The sequence below is a fragment of the Delphinus delphis genome, chromosome 1 (assembly GCF_949987515.2).
Source record: "Delphinus delphis chromosome 1, mDelDel1.2, whole genome shotgun sequence".
NCBI lineage: Eukaryota > Metazoa > Chordata > Mammalia > Artiodactyla > Delphinidae > Delphinus > Delphinus delphis.
Genome location: NC_082683.1, coordinates 123,720,096 through 123,738,568, shown reverse-complemented (window position 1 = coordinate 123,738,568; position 18,473 = coordinate 123,720,096). Strand labels below are relative to the sequence as shown.

The following is an 18,473-nucleotide window of genomic DNA, read 5'->3' as shown; positions in this document are numbered from 1 at the left end:
GCGCCCCCTGCTCACGTTTGGAGTGTTCGAGGGGTGCCCAGAAGTCCGCACGAGGCTTGTCTTTTTTCCAAGTACGTGTGTTTTAAATGGTACAAGCATTTTCATACCTTGCCCTCAGACGTACAAAGACCACATACTGAACGAATTGATCTCATCCAATCCTTTACTTCCTAAAGCGAAGACGATGAAGATTCGAGCTCAAGGGACCGGACTAGTTTCACTTCAGCCTCTAAATGAGCCGTGTGAGGAAAAGAAACTGTTTTTTAAATTTTAGGCATAGACAGAAAAGGTTCGGGCTCGTCCGGGATTTGAACCCGGGACCTCTCGCACCCGAAGCGAGAATCATACCCCTAGACCAACGAGCCGCTCTCCGCAAAAACGCTCCCAGCGCCTCTCTTCAGCCTTGCCTCGCCTCTGGCCGCACTGCCTGACTGACCCCAGCCGGTGACCCTTCTTTTACTCCCCAGGTCTCTGGTCGAAAACCCTCCTCGCCACCCGAAGGAGCGCCGGGAAGGGACGTGCACTTTGCCCCGCGGGGCCGGTGGTATCACCCAGCGCCCGGGCTCTGCGCCTCGGCCTGCGGCCGTCCGTCCTCGATCCGAGAAGCCGCCTCCCCAGAGCCAGGACGGCCCCTGCAGCGCGGTGGCTGCTGGGCGCTGGGAGCCCGAGCTAGGAGGGCGCGGGCAGGGCCCCTCGGACATACTGGACGCCGCCGGGTGTCCGCCGCCCAGCGTCTCCACGCTGCCAGTTTCGCTCCTTGCGGGGAGCTCCTGCCGCTCTTCACTCAGACCATCCTCAGAGCACTTGGCTGTGTGCCGCTTGCCCCACCCCCGTCCCCATCCCAATCCCCTGTGCTGCAGCGGGACGACGCTCGCGGGTGGGCGGGGCGGGAAATAGCGCGGAGGAGCGGGCGAGAGATGGGAAGGGATGCACCTTATCCCTGGGAGGCAGTGATGAGGCGAAGAATTTGCAAAGGAGAGAGTATTCACAGCTAACTTATTTCGAACGTTCATTTTGAGATCCTGCACTCTTTTGGCGTTTTACATGTACTGAACTCACTGCATATTTGTAACAATTTTCCCTTAGTTACTACTGTTATCCTCATTTTGCAGTGAGATAACTCAGGCCACACGGCGGCAAGGAAGTGGTAGCGCAGGCACAGGAACTACCGAGGTCGTGGAAGGTGGGGTTAATAGCGAGGGCCGTGAAAGGGGCTGGGGAGCAAGGGGGCAGAGTTGGGTGCCTTGGTAGCTTGGAGGAGTGGAAAAGGCTGTGGTAGTGGGCAGGACCTTCGCTCTGGCGCCACCCCACCTCCATCCCCTACTGTAATAGGGAAGAACAAATCTGACTCACTGGATCTGTATCTTTTACTTTAACCTTTGTATTCTATTGCTTTTGTTACAAGTTAATTACTAAAGGGCTGTTGCCTGTAGCTTAAAGTACACATGATGGCCCATCTCTGGTAACCCTGCCTCCCATGCCTGAAAGTTAAGCTAAAACACATTTGTTTAAGCTCACAGGAAACATCCTGACCAGGGCCACCTGTGAATGGCTGCAGGAAAGAAGGAAGTAACACATCCGTTCCAGAGTCTGGCCAGAACCAGGAAATGTTTGCAATAACTTCTCTCTCTCTCTTTTTTTAAACGTTACCTCTTATATGTTCTGGCATAATGTTATAAGTCATAATTCTAGTTATTACTTTAAAATGTATATCTCAGAAATAACTAAATTTCCTTGTCAATTGCATTATTATGAACTTTCATCAAATCTTTAACCGTGGTCACTTTTAAGTCTTTTGTCATTTACAGACAGTTCTGGGTGTACTCTGATGCTTTTGCAAATATGTTCCTATAAAAGGGTTTCATCGTCAAGGAATTCATGGAAAAGACTCTGACAGGTACAGGTTTCTGTTAACTGACTATACTGCTGAACTGAATGAATAAGCATTTTCAGAACTCTAATGGAAAACTGATGAATTCATAAAAGTGCTAACAAAAGATCAAGAGGAAAAAAAATTAATTACATGGGACTGAGTGAACTGATGAGGATAATTATAATTTTTGTGACTTTCTGTTTGAATAAAAAAAAAAATCCCACAAGGACTCAGAGGCAAAAAATATACAAATCAATTTGCACTGCAAAGTAAAGGAGCTGTTACAGTGGAGGATTCCTGGACTGAATGTCAATATTATGACATAGTGTGAGTGTGTTTCGTGTTTGGTAATTGCAATCATTGTTGCTTTTGTTGTGGTCATCCATTAAAACAAAAAACAAAAAACTTTACCTCCTCACTTCCCCCTCTTTGTTCTATAAAAGAAACAATCATCCAAACCTGGGCAAGATGATTCTTTGGGACACTAGTCCCCCATCTTTTCAGTCTGCTGGGTTTCCAAATAAAGTTGCTATTCCTTGCCTCAGCAACTCTTCTCTTGATTTGTTGCCCTGTGGAGGAGTGAGCGGTACCAGCTTGGACTCCTTAACACACACACCCCCCCCACTTGTGCCGCATAGTTTGAGCCTATCCTAAGGCCCTTAACCCCAGTGGACCAGGAGTGCAGGGTCTTAAGCTAGCCTTGCCTACTTTTGGCCTGCACTCCCCTCTCCCTCCCCAACACCCTTGAGTTGGTGGTTGGGTTGCAGAGGCTTCTCATTTCTGAAGCCCTCTTCCATCCTTAAGGTACCTTGAATTTGGGGGTCACTGGAATACTTTCCTTCGAACCCTGGTCAGACTGCTCTCTGAGGGTCCAGGTGGTGTTTCTGTCCTCTCACCCTTTGACTGAAAGCTCTCCATTTGCACCAGCTTCTCTGCTCATCCCGTGATCCCTTCCTTCCTCCTGATGCCAGTGGGCTCTGGGGGTGCCACAGCATATAGAAGGTCAGGACCAGAGCTCACACCCTTGGGGAGTGTGACAGGGGAAATACAAGTGAAAACACTTCAAAACAAAGAGTTAAAGCTGGAAAACCTTTCTATAACCCATTCTGGCCATGTAGAGAGATCCCAGAGCCATGCTGCTCCCTGGAGTAGAAGGACATGTGTAGGGTGGGCCGCTCTAAGCCTTCCATTTGCTTTGATAGTACGTAAATCTTTTTAAATAAATTTATTTATTTATTTATTTGGCTGCATTGGGTCTTCATTGCTGTGTGCATGGTGGTGTGTGGGCTTCTCATTGCGGTGGCTTCTCTGTTGCGGAGCACAGGCTCTAGGCATGTGGGCTGCAATAGTTGTGGCTCACGGGCTTAGTTGCTCCGCAACCGGGCCTCCAACCCGTGTCCCCCGAATCAGCAGGCGGACTCGCAACCACTGCGCCACCAGGAAAGCCCCCGATTTTACTTTTAATCCACTCTTTTGTAGTCTGAGAATGGGTCCGGGAGGGTGAGGAAGGAGTTCTCAGGCGGAGTCCTGAGTGATCTAGGTTTTGCCCTCCCCTTTCAGACTGTGCCTTTTCGAGGGCTCCCTCTGCCCTGCCTGAGCTGTATCTCACTCACTCACCAAGGTGCCATGAAAGATGGCAAGACTGGAGACCTTTCCTACCTTTGCCAGTGGCCACTCTCAAGGTTTTTGTTGTTATTCAATTTCCCCATGCCTGTTTTCCCATCCCTTTAAGTTGTTTGTAATAATTTTATACTATTCCATCAAGACAATATAGCATATAGCATACTTTTCTTTTTTCTTTCTTTTCTTTTCTTTTTTTTTTTGGTCGCACCACATGTCTTGCAGGATCTTAGTTCCCCCAGACCAGGGATCGAAACCAGTGCCCCCTGCAGTGGAAACACAGAGTCCTAACCACTGGACTGCCAGGGAATTCTGATAGCATAATTTTCTTAATAATTCTTCTACTGTATAATAAATCATTGGTGTCCAACATTTCACTGATATAAATATTGTTTGGCCCATTTGTGTATATACTTTCCCCACGTATTACATGATTTCCTTAGGATTTACTCCCAGAGCTGGGATAACCGCTTTTGTGGGTCTCCATGTAATTCCATGCCAATGAGCTGGGCTTAGCTGGTTAGCAAGTAAGATGAAAACTGATGTGGAAGAAGAGGACCAGGGGCTTCCAGAGAACTTTAAAAGCCATGATTAAATCTTTTAATTTGATTTAAGGGATTTGGTGGCATTAAAGCCTTTGAGAATGGTGGTATGTTAAAAGTACTATTGAACATAACAATTTTGACTTGGGTTCAGCTGCATGTGAGGGCGAAGATGAAATGAGAATAAGAGGTCCATTAGTAGATGATTAGAATAACTCTAAGATGATGTCATGGTTGATGCCTTGAAATTGTGAATGGCTTTTACAAACACTTATGGTGAGGGATTTGTGTCTATTTTGTCACTAATGTTTGCTTGCCACTGAATTCTGACACAGTTTGGGCTTAAGTGGTACAGACTTGGCTCTGACTTGGAATGGTCAGCCCTTGGAAGTGAGAATACAATTTAATTGTGTGGGTCTGCCATTCAAAGGAAACCTCTGGCTAACTTGCCCCACAGGACTGGCCTCAGGACAGTGTGCTGCGTCTTATTTTCTGCCCGTGCAGTTAAGCGCTAACTGGCTCGCAGGCCACCGCCGTTGTCATGCTGGTAGGTTTGCTGCGTTCACTGCAAGCCATGTCCTGACCCACACAGAAAGTAGGATCAGATTGAACATTTGTGCCTTTTCCAGACTCCAGTCCAATAGCCTATAATAGCTTCAGCTAGTTTTTACTACAAACATTTCTTTGTGCTTTCCCTCCGGTGATCCTTTTTCAGAAACTTATCTCATGCCTCCCTCTGAATTTTGCAATCCCTAAATAATTAGGAATGATATTTTGGAGTTGCCTCAGCCCTTTCATTTTTCATTCAAAGGTTTTCACTTGTTTTGAGAGTGCATGAGGCCATAAATGTGATAGGAATCTAAGATCTAGACTGTGAAAAGAACTGCTTTCCACAACACCTTCGTTTCCACCAGGGTATATTATTACCCCTCTTTTATACACATTTGGTCTTACTCTGGATGTTATTGGTTGAATAGAAGAAGACAAAAGTGTACAGTTTTCATGATCAAAATTGTGATTGTTTCGGAAGACATGCTCATGATGGTATGTTACAGAAGAGAAGAATACACAGTTGCATACAGTGAGATCCCAGTTTTGGAACAACAACGAATTAAGAACAAAACATGTAACACACGCATTAAAAAAACTAGAGGAAAATCCATAGAATATTAACACTAGCTATCTCTTAGTAGTGGGATTATGAATAATTTTTATTTACTTAAAATATTTTTTCTCCACAAATGTTTAAAAATAAAGGTGTATTGCTTTTATAATGAGAAAAAATAAGGATAATTAATATTTTTAAATCACAGAGAAAACAGGGCTCCTAAAACTACGTGTTTCCTTTTGCTTGGTAGAATGAAAAGAGGCACAGAATTAGAGGGGATGCAGAGCAGGCCCTTTTGCCCTTTCCCATCCCAGCTGCTTCCAGAGGTCGTCAAGAAGCCGCTACTGTTGTTCCTGAGGGGCCAGGTTCGGCCGTGATGGTGAGTGCCTGGCACCACCCAGCACCCATGGGTTCCTTAGACAATCCAACAGTAGCGACTAGTGTTTGAGGTCCTATTATTTTCTTGGAGCAGAAGGAATATCTGCCTCTTGGTAATACCATCCTTTGAGTACCAACCATATAATCATTCTAGAATCTTGCTTCTGAATTTTGGTTAAAGTGCAATTCAGTCCACTCATGATTTAAAACAGAAGCAGTTGATAAATGTAATAACTGGCATTACAGGTTTGCCTAAGTCATTTTTTTCACATTTTCATTTAAAACTACACCATCAAGGGTCAGGGTCTCAGGGTCGTTACCGACAGGAGTGTGCAGCGGGGAATCCTAGCCTGTCTCGACCTCTTCCTTTTACATCCTGTTTCCTTCATAGCATCTCCCTGGCTGTGCCTAGGCGTTGCAGGTCCCATGGAGAGCCCAGAACTTTCCAGGAGGAGGAGGAGAAGAAATCCCTTTGCTCCTGTTTTTGAAGTGGGTGGCTCCCTTTGTGCTGTGAGGCATTTAACACTTTCACCTCCTCTTCCTCTGCAGAGGATCAAAGAACCACAGTTTCCTGCCCCATTTGACCACAGTGGGGCCTCTCCCACAGCTCTCCTCGAATTTGAGGGCAGAACTGGAGTAACGGTTTTCTCAGCCTCCATAGCCACTCTGGTCAGGACATAACTGGGCTAAGTGGGAAGCTGACTTACCCTAAGCAAGACGGGGAAGTCAGGAAAGTGTGTCAATTGCCCCTAGAGTTTCACGTACTTTGCTCTTCTTTTTCAACCCCTTCTGGGAAGACTTTCTAGAACCAACTCAACTCAAGATGTGATGACCGAACTTCCCTGGTGGTGCAGTGATGAAGAATTCGCTTGCCAATGCAGGGGACACGGGTTTGAGCCCTGGTCCGGGAAGATCCCACATGCCGCGGAGCAACTAAGCCCGTGCGCCACAACTACTGAGCCTGCGCTCTAGAGCGTGAGAGCCACAACTACTGAAGCCCGTGTGCCTAGAGCCCGTGCTCCGCACCAAGAGAAGCCACCGCAATGAGAAGCCCGCGCACCACAACGAGGAGTAGCCCCCGCTCGTCGCAACTAGAGAAAGCCCGTGTGCAGCAACGAACACACAAAGCAGCCAAGAATAATGACCTCCTTTTAAGTACCTCCCCTTAAGAAGAAGCCCATCATTCCTCTAACTTACCTCAAGGAGACAACAGACCATGGGAAAAAAAAAAAGATGTGATGACAAAGGAGGCCTAAAATATTACCTCTCTCAGGATACATGTTTTGATTGGGAAGAAGACTAGAGCCAGTGGAATCAGTTGCTAACATTTCAGGCATCTGGTATCAGTGAGGGAGTTTTTGGGCAGCGACAAATGTTGAAAATAATCCTATTCCAGCTCTGAAATCAGTTTAATCATTCATTACTTACCAAATGTTTATTGAGCACCTATAATACATGAGGCATTGGCACAATGAACTACACAGACAGACTTGACCCTCATGGAGCTCCAGGCTGGCTCTGGACACCGTGATACATTATTACATTTAAAATGAGACTGATTTTTCTTTGGTGGCTTATGAAAACAAATTCCGTTTTATCTGAGTAGCACTCGAATTTTGCTCAGAGCTCTATTGTTGTTGTTGTTTCTCCCACCCAGCATCATATCTTTTAGTAACAGCACTCTGATTTTACCTTGAGGCACCCTGTTGCTTCATCCACAGTCCTTGCAGATGAAATAGAATTAACTCACCTAGCCCCTCACTGCAGGAGAGTGGCAGAGGGCTGGCCAATCTGATCTCTGCATCTCCTTGGTCATAATAATTGGCTCAGGTATAGATATAGGATCCCCACCAAGCCTATAGAAAACCTTTGCAGGATTTTTTCCCACAGTTACTGGGAAAAAATAAGCTCTTTCCATTGGGTTTGCAGGCTGGGAAGAGGCTGCCTGAGAATATGGCCAACACAGAGGAAAGCAGAGACCAATAACAGAGAAAGATTTCTGACATTGCTTAAGTGATTGTATTCAGGTCTGTCCATGGATTGTCAAAACATATTATTCAGTGTACAGAAGGAGGGAGGGAGAGACGGACAGACAGAGAAAGAGAGAGAGAGAGGGAGATTCATAGATATAGCTGTTTTGTATCAGCCTGTTTGAGGAGGGTTCCTTTCATTAGCAACTGAAGGTCCTCATTCATTCAACTGTATTAAAGTTTTACATTCCCAAGAGTACCAAATCAAAAGAAGATGATGAACTGGTTGTCTGTCCACTCCTTTATTCCCTTATCTGACATTTTATGGAGTGACTAGTCAGCTGGTCACAGGCCACAACTGGTCTGGCAAACAGGGTCCTGTTGAGGGTGACCTCAGTGGGGAGAGTGGAGTTCTGAGGCCCCTGAGCTCTTCTTCCTGGTCATATCTGGTTACCCAGTTCCACATGCAGCCCCCTTTTCAATATTGGCATATTCCTTCAAAGCATTCAAGTTTTCTTCCTGCTCCCTCTCTGGAGAAAGGAAGGACACAGTTTAATATTCAAGCTAGATTACAAAGGTAGTGGAAGAATGATTCTGATTCTTCTCTTCAGCCTTGTAGCTGTGAAGAATCAGTGTTTTCCTTCAAGCCTATTAAGGAATCCTGATGAAAGTCTTCCTGGCCTGGTGATGACTCTGTGCCACCTAAGACACAAATGGTTTTCTTCAATCCACAGTGTGAAATCCCAGTCTCAACCATGGTGTTGCAACACTGAATCATGGTCACTTCGAGAAAGGAGAGCATTAAACAGGTTGCCAGGTTGCAGCGCCCACAGGGAACAGGTCCTGCCTTTGCTTCACGAATTCCCCGCCAAGAACCCTATCACTAATAACAACGCCTGCGGTGGGGCCTTTGTGTTCTCACAAAACAGATCAAATAATGTGACTAATAGGGAACTGGGGAGATTTTTGGACACCGTCATACATGCTCCTTCAGTGTCACATTCTTATTTTTTATTGCTCCTTCTTCATCTGCTACTGTAAGGTACGGACCCTCCAGAAGAAAAATAGAGTTTTATTTTTACATCTACATCCCATCTGTCCCGTTCCTTTTTCTAGTAAGAGAAGTGGCAGATTTCCCCTTTTCGTTGCACAGTCATGCTCACGTTCTCAAAACTCTTGCCCAGATATGTGCACGAATATATAAACAGCCCAAAGACATATATAAATAAATCCATGTATTGTTTAGGGGGTATACTTCTCTGTCAATGACAGATAGATGTTAGGTTAGATAGATGATAGATATTATACAGATCTCAAAATAACTGACACACATATCTCCCAAACTCTGCTAAAATACAAAGCTTATTATGGTATCAGTCTTCACTAGATTACAAGGTTTAGAAGTTGCATTTGATTTAAAAATAGTTTTTGAAAAAAAAATATATCCCAAATATTAACACTATCCTGGAGTTAGAAAAACTGTAAATTTAGAAAAACTGTAAATGGGGTGATAAACTGAGGTACCAGCAGTGAGATAAGGCCTTTTAAGTCCGGGAAACTACTTTCTGCGGTCAGAGTAGAGTGTGGTCTAAGAGACCTCCAGAAAAATGACTGCTCCAGCTACCAAGTCAGCATGTTGAGATACTGAAATACTCAAATCTGAATAAGGGCCAACCCTTAAGATTAAACATTTATTTGGACGAGCATCTTTCAGCAGGAGTGTGGGAAGAGGGGAGAGGATATGTCAAGGAAGGGGTATCAGGCCCCCTGTCCACGGCGAAGCCTCATGCACTCTCCGAACGGACCGATGAAGCAAGAGCTACCCAGGAGGAACAGACAGAAGACCCGCCCCACCCCTCCTGAGTCGGGGAGGAGAGCCTGGGTTTCCATTCAAGTCAGGGAAGCCAGGAAGGATGTTCTCATTACGTAGCTTGCACATCACGATGCTCAAAGCACTTCCCAGGAGATATCTAATCCGTGCTCGAGGCTCCCCCTCTGGAGGCACAAACTTCATCCTAACCAGAGGGCAGGCATTGTCCAGGTGTCACTGCTCTGCTTACAGGATGAGGAAATGCAGCACAGAGACATCCTGCCTCTCCAAAGGAGTTGCTGCCTGCCTCTGCCTGCTCTCCTCCTGGCAGAAGCAGGTGAGCCGAGCTGGTCGCCTCCCAGTGTATCACCAGCTAGAGAATTACCTGATGGAGAAGCTCCTGTTGCTGGAACAGACACATATTTTTCAATGTTTCAAGAATTATCTCTTCTCGGCCAATGTTTTCAAAATTGGTTGGCCAGTCAAATCTGGACCAAGCTGAAAGGTCGTCTCAGGGTCTCCAAACAATTTAAGGTCTTCTGTAACTTACAGGATTTATATTTCCAGTGATACTACTTTGTTTCTAGCTACTTGAAATGAGTTTTTACGTACACTTGAGAATCATGAAAACTTAAGAACAATAAAAAGGCTGTCACCTTACACAAACACAATCTGATTAGGTAGATCCCAGTCCAGTTCTGAGGTCAGCTATAGGGTTAGGTGGGTGTGGACAGTATATGGGCCCCACAGTTTGACCAGTATCCCTGGGGAGTTGTCACCATAGTAAATTGTTTTAAATAAGTTTTTTTTTTTTAAACCAAGTCCATCAAGTGACACAACTTTTATCAAGTTGATAAAAGTCTGCTGCCCTCAGATCCAATCTCTGTCTACAATGGTGCGGAGGTCGGGAAATGGCACCCTGTGTCCTCAGGCTGACTCCAGACCCTCAGCCCATCCTGCTTCTGCGATGGCTTCCTTTGCTGCCGCTACAATCATTGCTGCTACTTCAAGGACACGGCTCCAGCAGCTTCATCACTAGGCACAATGAGATCTTCTTCACATTTTAGTGTCCTGGACAGGGGTATTCTCCTGTGAGCAGAGGAGGAGGGAATAAATTAGGAGGAAAGTAGGAAATCTGGACACTCAGCCTGTCTCCTTGGGGATGCTACGTCGGGTAATAGTAGTAATAGTGATAATAATGCTATGTGCCTGACATAGTTTTTCACGTGCATGAACTCATTTATTCCTCACGAAAGCAATATGAGTTTGGTAGTTCTATTAGCTCTGTTTTATAGGTGGGGTAATTAAGGCACAGAGAGGTCAAGTGACTTCCCCTAGGTCACACAGCTAGTAAGTGGTGGAGTCAGGATTTAAACCCCAGGACTGGAGCTTGAGCCCTCAATGAGGACACTGCCTATTCCTTGATGCATGGCTTCCCATGTCCTCCTTGCCCTAGCTTCTTACTTCCTCACTCATTCCCATTAATTTCATCATCCTGAAACACTGCTCAAGAATCAAAGAGAAAGAAGAAAAGTACCTCATGAGAAGAAATGCGTTAAGGCTAACAACGGAATTTCAGGTTTCAGTTAAATGTAAGTGAAGAAACAAAGCGAGCAGCAGTTTGGTTTTGGAGATACGGAGCATGAGGGACTGGTGGGCCTGTGGATGTGTGGTTGGGACCGTGGTGAGAGCCCGGCTGGTGCTAAGCAGTCAGGAGGGGCTGGCAGGTAATGGTGAGGACCAGGTGTAGGAGTCACTGACAAAAGGAGATGAGGGCTTCCCTGGTGGCGCAGTGGTTGAGAGTCCGCCTGCCGATGCAGGCGACACAGGTTCGTGCCCTGGTCCGGGAAGACCCCACACGCCGCGGAACGGCTAGGCCCGTGAGCCATGGCCGCTGGGCCTGCGTGTCTGGAGCCTATGCTCCGCAACGGAAGAGGCCACAACAGTGAGAGGCGCGCGTGCTGCAAAAAAAAAAAAAAAAAAAAAGATGAAGCCTGGGAGTGGGAGCCAAGGTCAGGGTGTGGTGACGCCACCCTAAGAGGCAGAGAGGGGGCCAGGGCAGCCCAGCCAAACAGCGGTTAAAGGAAGGAGGTGGTTTTTAGGGCAGGTTGCCGGCATTAGCTGTTTCAGAGCGGTGAGGATGACAAGAACGGAGACATGACCGGTCTTTGGTGGCCGGGAGGGCGTGTGTGAGCTTCGAAAGTCAATGATAAGAGCGAGATCACAAGGGGAGAAAGAGAGAACTGGGGGTGGAGTGGGGGGTAGAGAGCAGAGTCGAGAACTTTTTCTTTAGGATTACAGAGATCCAAACATGTTTGTAGGCAGAAAGGGGTGAGCTAGTGAGGAGCTGGAAATACAGAAGAGTAACAGAATGGGGAAATCTTAGTGTAACCCTTCACTTAAAATGCACACACACGCTCCACAAATATCTTGTAGAAAAGTCCAGAAAATGGTAGACACAGCAGACAAGGGGGTTTGTCTTATCCAGGAAAGGGGCCTCTCTTCAGATGTGCAGGAAGAAGAGACTCTCGGAGGGTATGAGCAAGTGGCAAACAGGCTGGTCTTCCCTTTAGGTAAACAGGAAGGAGGTGAGGTCATCTGCAGAGCGGGAGAGGAAGAGGTAGGGAGAGAGCTGGACGAACGGTGATGAAAACAGGATGATAGAGAAGCAGTGAGAGGGTGTCAGGCAGCAGTGAGGTTGGATACGGTTCAGCTGGGTTGGTAAGAGTTTATAAGAGATCCAGGCAGCATGGTTTCGTGAATTCCACCAATGACACAAGTCTTGGCAGAGAGGGTGGGTGTGAGAGTGACTTAGCTTTGGGGATTAATACAGAAAGGTAGAGCAGGTCGATGGTGAGAGGGAGATTAAAGTGCAGGACAACAACGACAAAACACGTGGAAGGACAGCTCGTTAAGTGACTGGCCACGGAGGGAGCCTGCGGGGCAGGGACATGGGATCTCAGTGGAGGGTAGTTAAGAGGCTAAGGGAGGGACTGAGGTAGAAACGCAAGCGGAGGAAGGCGGCAAAACTTTGACAACCTTAGTCCAACCCCCTGGTTTTGCAGAGGAAGAAACCCAAGCTCCAAGAAGGGACAGGAGTTGTCCAAGGTCACAGAGCTCGATGTTGATACGAAGGACACCAGCGCTACTCATCAGAATAAACTGCTTCACAAAGCACCTCTGTACATCTGCATAATTTATTTAATCTGGGAGGCGCACTGCTTCCAATGCTTTTTTGGTCTTTTCAAGCCTGGTCAAAGCTAGAACCAAGGGCTACCCTGGTGGCGCAGTGGTTGAGAGTCCGCCTGCCAATGCAAGGGACGCGGGTTCGTGCCCCGGTCCGGGAGGATCCCACATGCCGTGGAGCAACTAAGCCCGTGCACCACAACTACTGAACCCGCGTGCCTAGAGCCTGTGCTCCACAATAAGAGAAGCCACCGCAATAAGAAGCCTGCTCACCGCAACGAAGAGAAGCCCCCACTCGCCGCAACTAGAGAAAAGCCAGCGCGCAGCAATGAAAACCCAACGCAGCCAAAAATAAATAAATAAATAAAATAAATTTATAAAAAAACAAACAAACAAAAAAAAATCTTTGTCCAAAATAACTGCAGCTCAGTCCATCAAACCCAAATAGGACTGAAAATAAGAACACTGAATTGTATATGGTGATTATGCCTACTAAGGAGAGAGGTGCAAAGAGGGAGACGAGGGTAGAGATACAAAATTCATTCTCATATATCACTTATATGTGGAATCTAAAATATGACACAAATGAATATATCTATGAAACAGAAACAAAGTCACAGACATAGAGAAGAGGCTTGTGGTTGTCAAGGGGAAGGGGGTTGGGGGAGGGAAGGATTGGGAGTTTGGGGTCAGCAGACGCAAACTATTATACATAGGACGGATAAACAACAAGGTTCTATTGTATAGCACAGGGAACTATACTCAATATCCTGTGATAAACCATAATGGGAAAGAATATGACAAAGAATATATATGTGTATAACTGAGTCACTCTGCTGTACAGCAGAAATCAACACATTGTAACAACTATACTTCAATAAAATTTTTCATTCTCCATACTTCTATATGGCTAGAATCTTTAAAAGATTGTATTCAATGCACTACGGAATAAAAATTATTCTAGACAATTTTACCAGTAATTTAGATATAGGTCAGTTGGAAAATGACTCTAACACCTTACTACTTAAGTCATTAATTCATGAATTGATGTTAACTATAGGCAAAATAGGAGAAAGGCTATGCTATGTCTGCCTGCTTCCATTTTAAAACCACAACAGGAATCTAGAGACCAGACCTTTTGTTCACCTTATCAAACTTTGCCAATTCCTTATGAAAAGTAAATAAACTGAAAAGCCCCAGTGAGTAGCAAATTATTATTAGTATGATTCAAGGGAACAACGGAAAGTTTGGGGGTACAATTTCTGGAAAAGACATATTTTCAACCAAGTCTTTTTGCTGTTTATTTGGCACCTCAAACACATACCCATCTTTATCCTTGTATATTAAAGAATTTAATATAGTAAATCCTCAAGAATTTTTTTCAAGAATTTTATAATATTCTTTAATTAAAATCTCCTTGGGAGTGGATGTGCGTTCACGTTTGTTGCAAACACACACACACACACACACACACACACACACTACAGCTACTACAGTGTTCTGCACATAGTGAGGATCTGACATGTGCAATTAAATGAGAAATTATATGCTGTTAAGCTCTTGTAAAGAGGTAGCACCTTGCATTTAAGTAGTAAAACAAAAAATGAAAATGGTGTCTTGAAAATTTAAAAATCCAAATTTTTAAAAGTGTTTTTAGGGCTTCCCTGGTGGCGCAGTCGTTGACAGTCCGCCTGCCGAGGCAGGGGACACGGGTTTGTGCCCCAGTCCGGGAAGATCCCACATGCCGTGGAGCGGCTAGGCCTGTGAGCTATGGCCGCTGAGCCTGCGCGTCCGGAGCCTGTGCTCTGCAACGGGAGAGGCCGCAACAGTGAGAGGCCCGCGTACAGCAGAAAAAAAAAAAAAAGTTTTTTAAATTTTTATATTTTTTTGGCCATGCTGCGCGGCTGTGTGATCTTAGTTCCCCGACCAGGGATGGGACCCAGGCCCACAGCAATGAAAGCTCCGAGTCCTAACCACTGGACCACCAGGGAATTCCCCCAATTTTTTAAAGTATTACTATATGAAAGAAAGCTTAATGAACATTCGAAAGCAACACGTTTAGAACCTGAACACTATCAATCTGGAGTATAAAAATACAACCACAAAGAAGAAAGGCTGGAAGGATGTACACATGCCAGCCCTATGTGATTTGGGCACGGTCCTAAACAACAGCTCTCAGATGGCATTTTGGAAAGCTACAGGTTCTGAGTCCGTTCAACCAATTTTGGGCTTATAAATTACTGCACCAAGTCACTTCAAGGATCTAGATATTAACCACTGTAAAAAACAAACAAAACCAAAAAACATCACCACAATTGGGGCACAGTATGGGGGAGAGTCAGGGAGAGCTGGGCAGGGGCCCCCCATGCAGGGCCTCACAGAGGGTTTGGAATCTGTGTTTTGAGTGCTCTGGGACAAGGGGGAGCAGAGGTGCCATGGGTTGTGTCCTCCTCCAAAGATATGTCCAATCCTAACCCCCAGTACCTGTGAATGTGACCTTATTTGGAAAGAGCATCATTGTAGATGTAATTAAGGATCTTAAGATGAGATCATTCTGGACTTAGGGTGGGTCCACATCCAATGACGGGTGTCCTTATAAGACAAAGGAGAGGGAGATTTGAGACACACAGACACAGGGAAAGACCATGTGAAGATAGAGGCAAAGGTTGGAGTGATGAGTCTACAAATCAGGGAACACCGAGGATTGCCAACAACCACCAGAAGCTGGAAGAGAAAAGAGAGGATTCCCAGGGTCGCCAGCAGCCACCACAAGTTAGGGGACAGGCTGGAAAAGACTCTTCCTCAGAGCCTCCAGAGGGAACCAATCCTGCCAACACCTTGATTTTGGAGTTCTGGCCTCCTGAACTGTGTGACAATACATTTCGATTGTTTTCAAGCTGCCAATTTGTGGTAATTTGTTATGGCAGCCCTAAGAAACTAACACAGGACATGAGTAATTTTAGCAATGAGTAAACACACACACACCCCCCTCTGGTTGCTGTACAGAGAATGGACTACGTAGGCAGAAAAAGTGGAAGCAGGAAGTGACATAAGAGGCTAATGTCAGAAGCTGACGGTGGCTTGTGTTAATGAATGAATGAACTAACATAAAGGGAAGGGGGAAACACTGGAAGGTGACTTTGTTGATAAGATTGTTAGGGGGTGAGGGGCTTCCCTGGTGGCGCAGTGGTTGAGAGTCCACCTGCTGCTGCAGGGGACGTGGGTTCGTGCCCCGGTCCGGGAAGACTCCACAACGGGAGAGGCCGCGACAGTGAGAGGCCCGCGTACCAAAAAAAAAGAAGATTGTTAGGGGTGGCAGTAGGGGGTGGGACACAGAGCTTTTCTTGTGGAAACCAGCAAGGCTGGTCGTGCTCCTGAGGGCACAAGTAGGTGAGCTCAGGTGGGCTTCCTGGGAGTGGTGGGAGGAGCCACATGACTAAGTGTGGGCCCAGCAGGAGGGCGGGACTGAGGCAGCCGGTCCTCATGTGCTCTCGGTGTCTAACACCTGTGCGTGCACGGATGGAACACAAAGCCTCCTTTAAAGCTTCCCTAGGGGAAGCCCTGCCCATTGCCGTGTTCTGCCTTCTTTACTGCGCCCCAAGGAGCTGCTGGTCTCATGCACTATTACTGTGAGCTTTGTATGGAAAGGAGCACCCCCTTTTCCTCTGAGAACGCCCCACAGAAGCGAGCCCAGTCCAGGATGCTGCATCAGGAGGCCTCGGTGTGTGGGCCTCAGTCACATCCAGAAGGGCACCAGAACCCCGAGGCAGCGAGAAGCAGAGAGCATGGGACACGCTTCCCTTTCTGGTCCTTCTCTCCCCTCCCCATCAGTGACAGCCCGTCTCAATCCAGTCCCTGTGCTACTGCACACACCCAGCTGATTGGTGATGGGTGTAAGGAACAGGGCACGGGACATAGGATGCGCTGGCCCTGCCCTGTCCGGGTCGAGGGGACAAGCCAGGCCACCTACCTCTGTCTTGGGGACCTCACTGCTAGTGTCCGGCTGGGCATGGTCAGTGACAGGGTCACAGCCTGGCTCGAGGATGGTCCCGTCATCTTGCTTTTCCTTGCCAGCCCCCTGCTCAGAACTGTGGTCGCCCTCCCCTCCTCCAGGGGGGCTTTGGGGGGTCTCCTCCCCCAGAGCTCCCTCCTCCAGCCCCTCTGTGTCTCGGCTGCTTTGTTCAGGCTCCTCCTCTTCGCTGGCCGCCCTCTCCTTCACCTCCGTAGGCTCTTCCATCTGCCCTTCAGCCGGTTTCTCCTCCGTGGGGCTCCCACCCCCGTCCTCTGCCTCTGGGCTGGAGGCTCGGGCTGGACGCTGGCTGGCCCCCTCCTCAGAGCTCCCCACGGCCTTTTCGTGCTGCTGGGCTACCCTCAAAGCCCTGCCCTTCTCCTCCTGCTTCTCTGTCCAGCTGGGCGTCCTCCTCAGAGGAGGGGATCCTGGGGTCTTGCTCTTGGCTGGGAACACCTCGTCCCCATTCTCTTCTTTGGCCCCATTCTCCTGGGAGGACTCCTCGGCCCTGAGCCCCGCCAGGTCCGCACAGTCCTCCGACTGAGACCTTCGGAATCGCCTGGAGGGAGGGCGCCTTTTTATGGAGCCCCTTGTCCGCACCTGCAAGAAAGTGTTAAGGAAAATGATCTACACCTGTGAAAAAGGCCAAACAGGGAGGGCGCATGTTCTTTCAATGTCAGTCTCACACGCACAGCTTCACAAGCCCACCTGAGGATCATTTGATTTTCTAGGAGGATGTACCATTGCTTGCTATTTATTATAGGTTAGAGCCCTATGGGGCTGTGGTATTACATGGTAACCTGCAGATTTTTTCTGTGTGTGTGAAGATGAAAATGCTGTCTATCCAGTAAAAAAAAAAACCTAAGATTTTACTGGCCTGTAAAATAACCATCAGCTCAGTGTCTAACTTAGCAGTGTTATTCTAACATTTGTCCTTTTTAATTGCCTATAAATAACCAGTTCTTTGAATGAGCTTTACCATCTTACAGGATCCCTCCTAAATTAACAAGTTGAACAAAATCTCTCTCTATTTCGTACCAGAGTCATGTTTTAACATTTTGAAGTTTCTACTTTGACAAAGGTGAACCCAACGGAAAACAGGGTTGGGGGTCTGTGGGTGGCTGGTACCATGACCTCATGGGTGTGGAGCTGGACAGCTGGTGATCAGCTTCCTCCCTTCCCCCCACCCCCACCCCCACCCCCCCAGAGCTGGCTAACCCCGGGAGAGCTGAGCAGCCAGAATCCTTTGCTTTCTCCAGCGAGGTCCAACTCTAGCAGAAGCCACACCTTAGAAACACCCAGCAGAGCTGCCTGAAAACCATTTTTTCTCTGGGAAGTGTGTGAATCTCAGAACCAGGCCTCACCTGGGTCCACTGGACTTTGTCAGAAGTTCAATGGCGTGTTTATAGTGGGTGTCCTACCTTACTCAAGTGATGTGTCTTTAAAAATTTATGTGCAAATTAAATCTTATTTTCTCACTGATTTGCATTTTGGTATTTGTCAATCCTAGTTGTCTCAGAAGTTTGGAATGAATACTTTTTTTTTTTTAATAAATTTATTTAGTGGCTTCTCTTGTTGCGGAGCACGGGCTCTAGGTGTACAGGCTTCAGTAGTTGTGGCGCACAGGCTTAGTTGCTCTGCGGCATGTGGGATCTTCCTAGACCAGGGATCGAACCTGTGTCCCCTACACTGGCAGGCGGATTCTCAACCACTGCACCATCAGTGAAGCCCTGAATACTTGGTTTTAAAAGGGCTTCCCAGGAACTTTCCTGAGACCACAGTGAGGCTAGCCCTGCAGGCTATCAAGGCCCCAGCCCTCATGGCCAGCAGGGTTCAGAAATAATCCTGCCTGCTCCCTTACTGCTGTCACAGACTAAAGCCCCCAGTACTATGACCAGGTGGCAGAGCCTCCCTCCCTGCCTCTACATCCCACTGACATCCTGTGAGAAGACAGGGCTCTCTCCTGGGTTCCTCTCT

At 47.1% G+C, this 18,473-nt stretch overlaps 1 protein-coding gene and 1 non-coding gene across 2 annotated transcripts in view; both read right to left on the bottom strand.

Annotated features, from left to right (window-relative positions):
- Window positions 1-293: 293 nt before the first annotated feature.
- Window positions 294-365, bottom strand: TRNAP-CGG (transfer RNA proline (anticodon CGG)). The gene has a single exon. It is a non-coding gene; the product is annotated as a tRNA-Pro (tRNA).
- An 8,178-nt stretch (window positions 366-8,543) lies between these two features.
- The window catches only part of RCSD1 (RCSD domain containing 1), a 65,864-nt gene continuing 55,934 nt past the window's right edge, over window positions 8,544-18,473 (bottom strand). The window contains exons 6-7 of the mRNA XM_060015289.2: window positions 16,458-17,096; window positions 8,544-10,390 (exon numbers count right to left, since the gene is read on the bottom strand). Coding sequence (XP_059871272.2) covers window positions 10,358-10,390; window positions 16,458-17,096 — 672 coding nt within the window. The 3' untranslated portion in view covers window positions 8,544-10,357. The remainder of the gene's footprint in view (window positions 10,391-16,457; window positions 17,097-18,473) is intronic.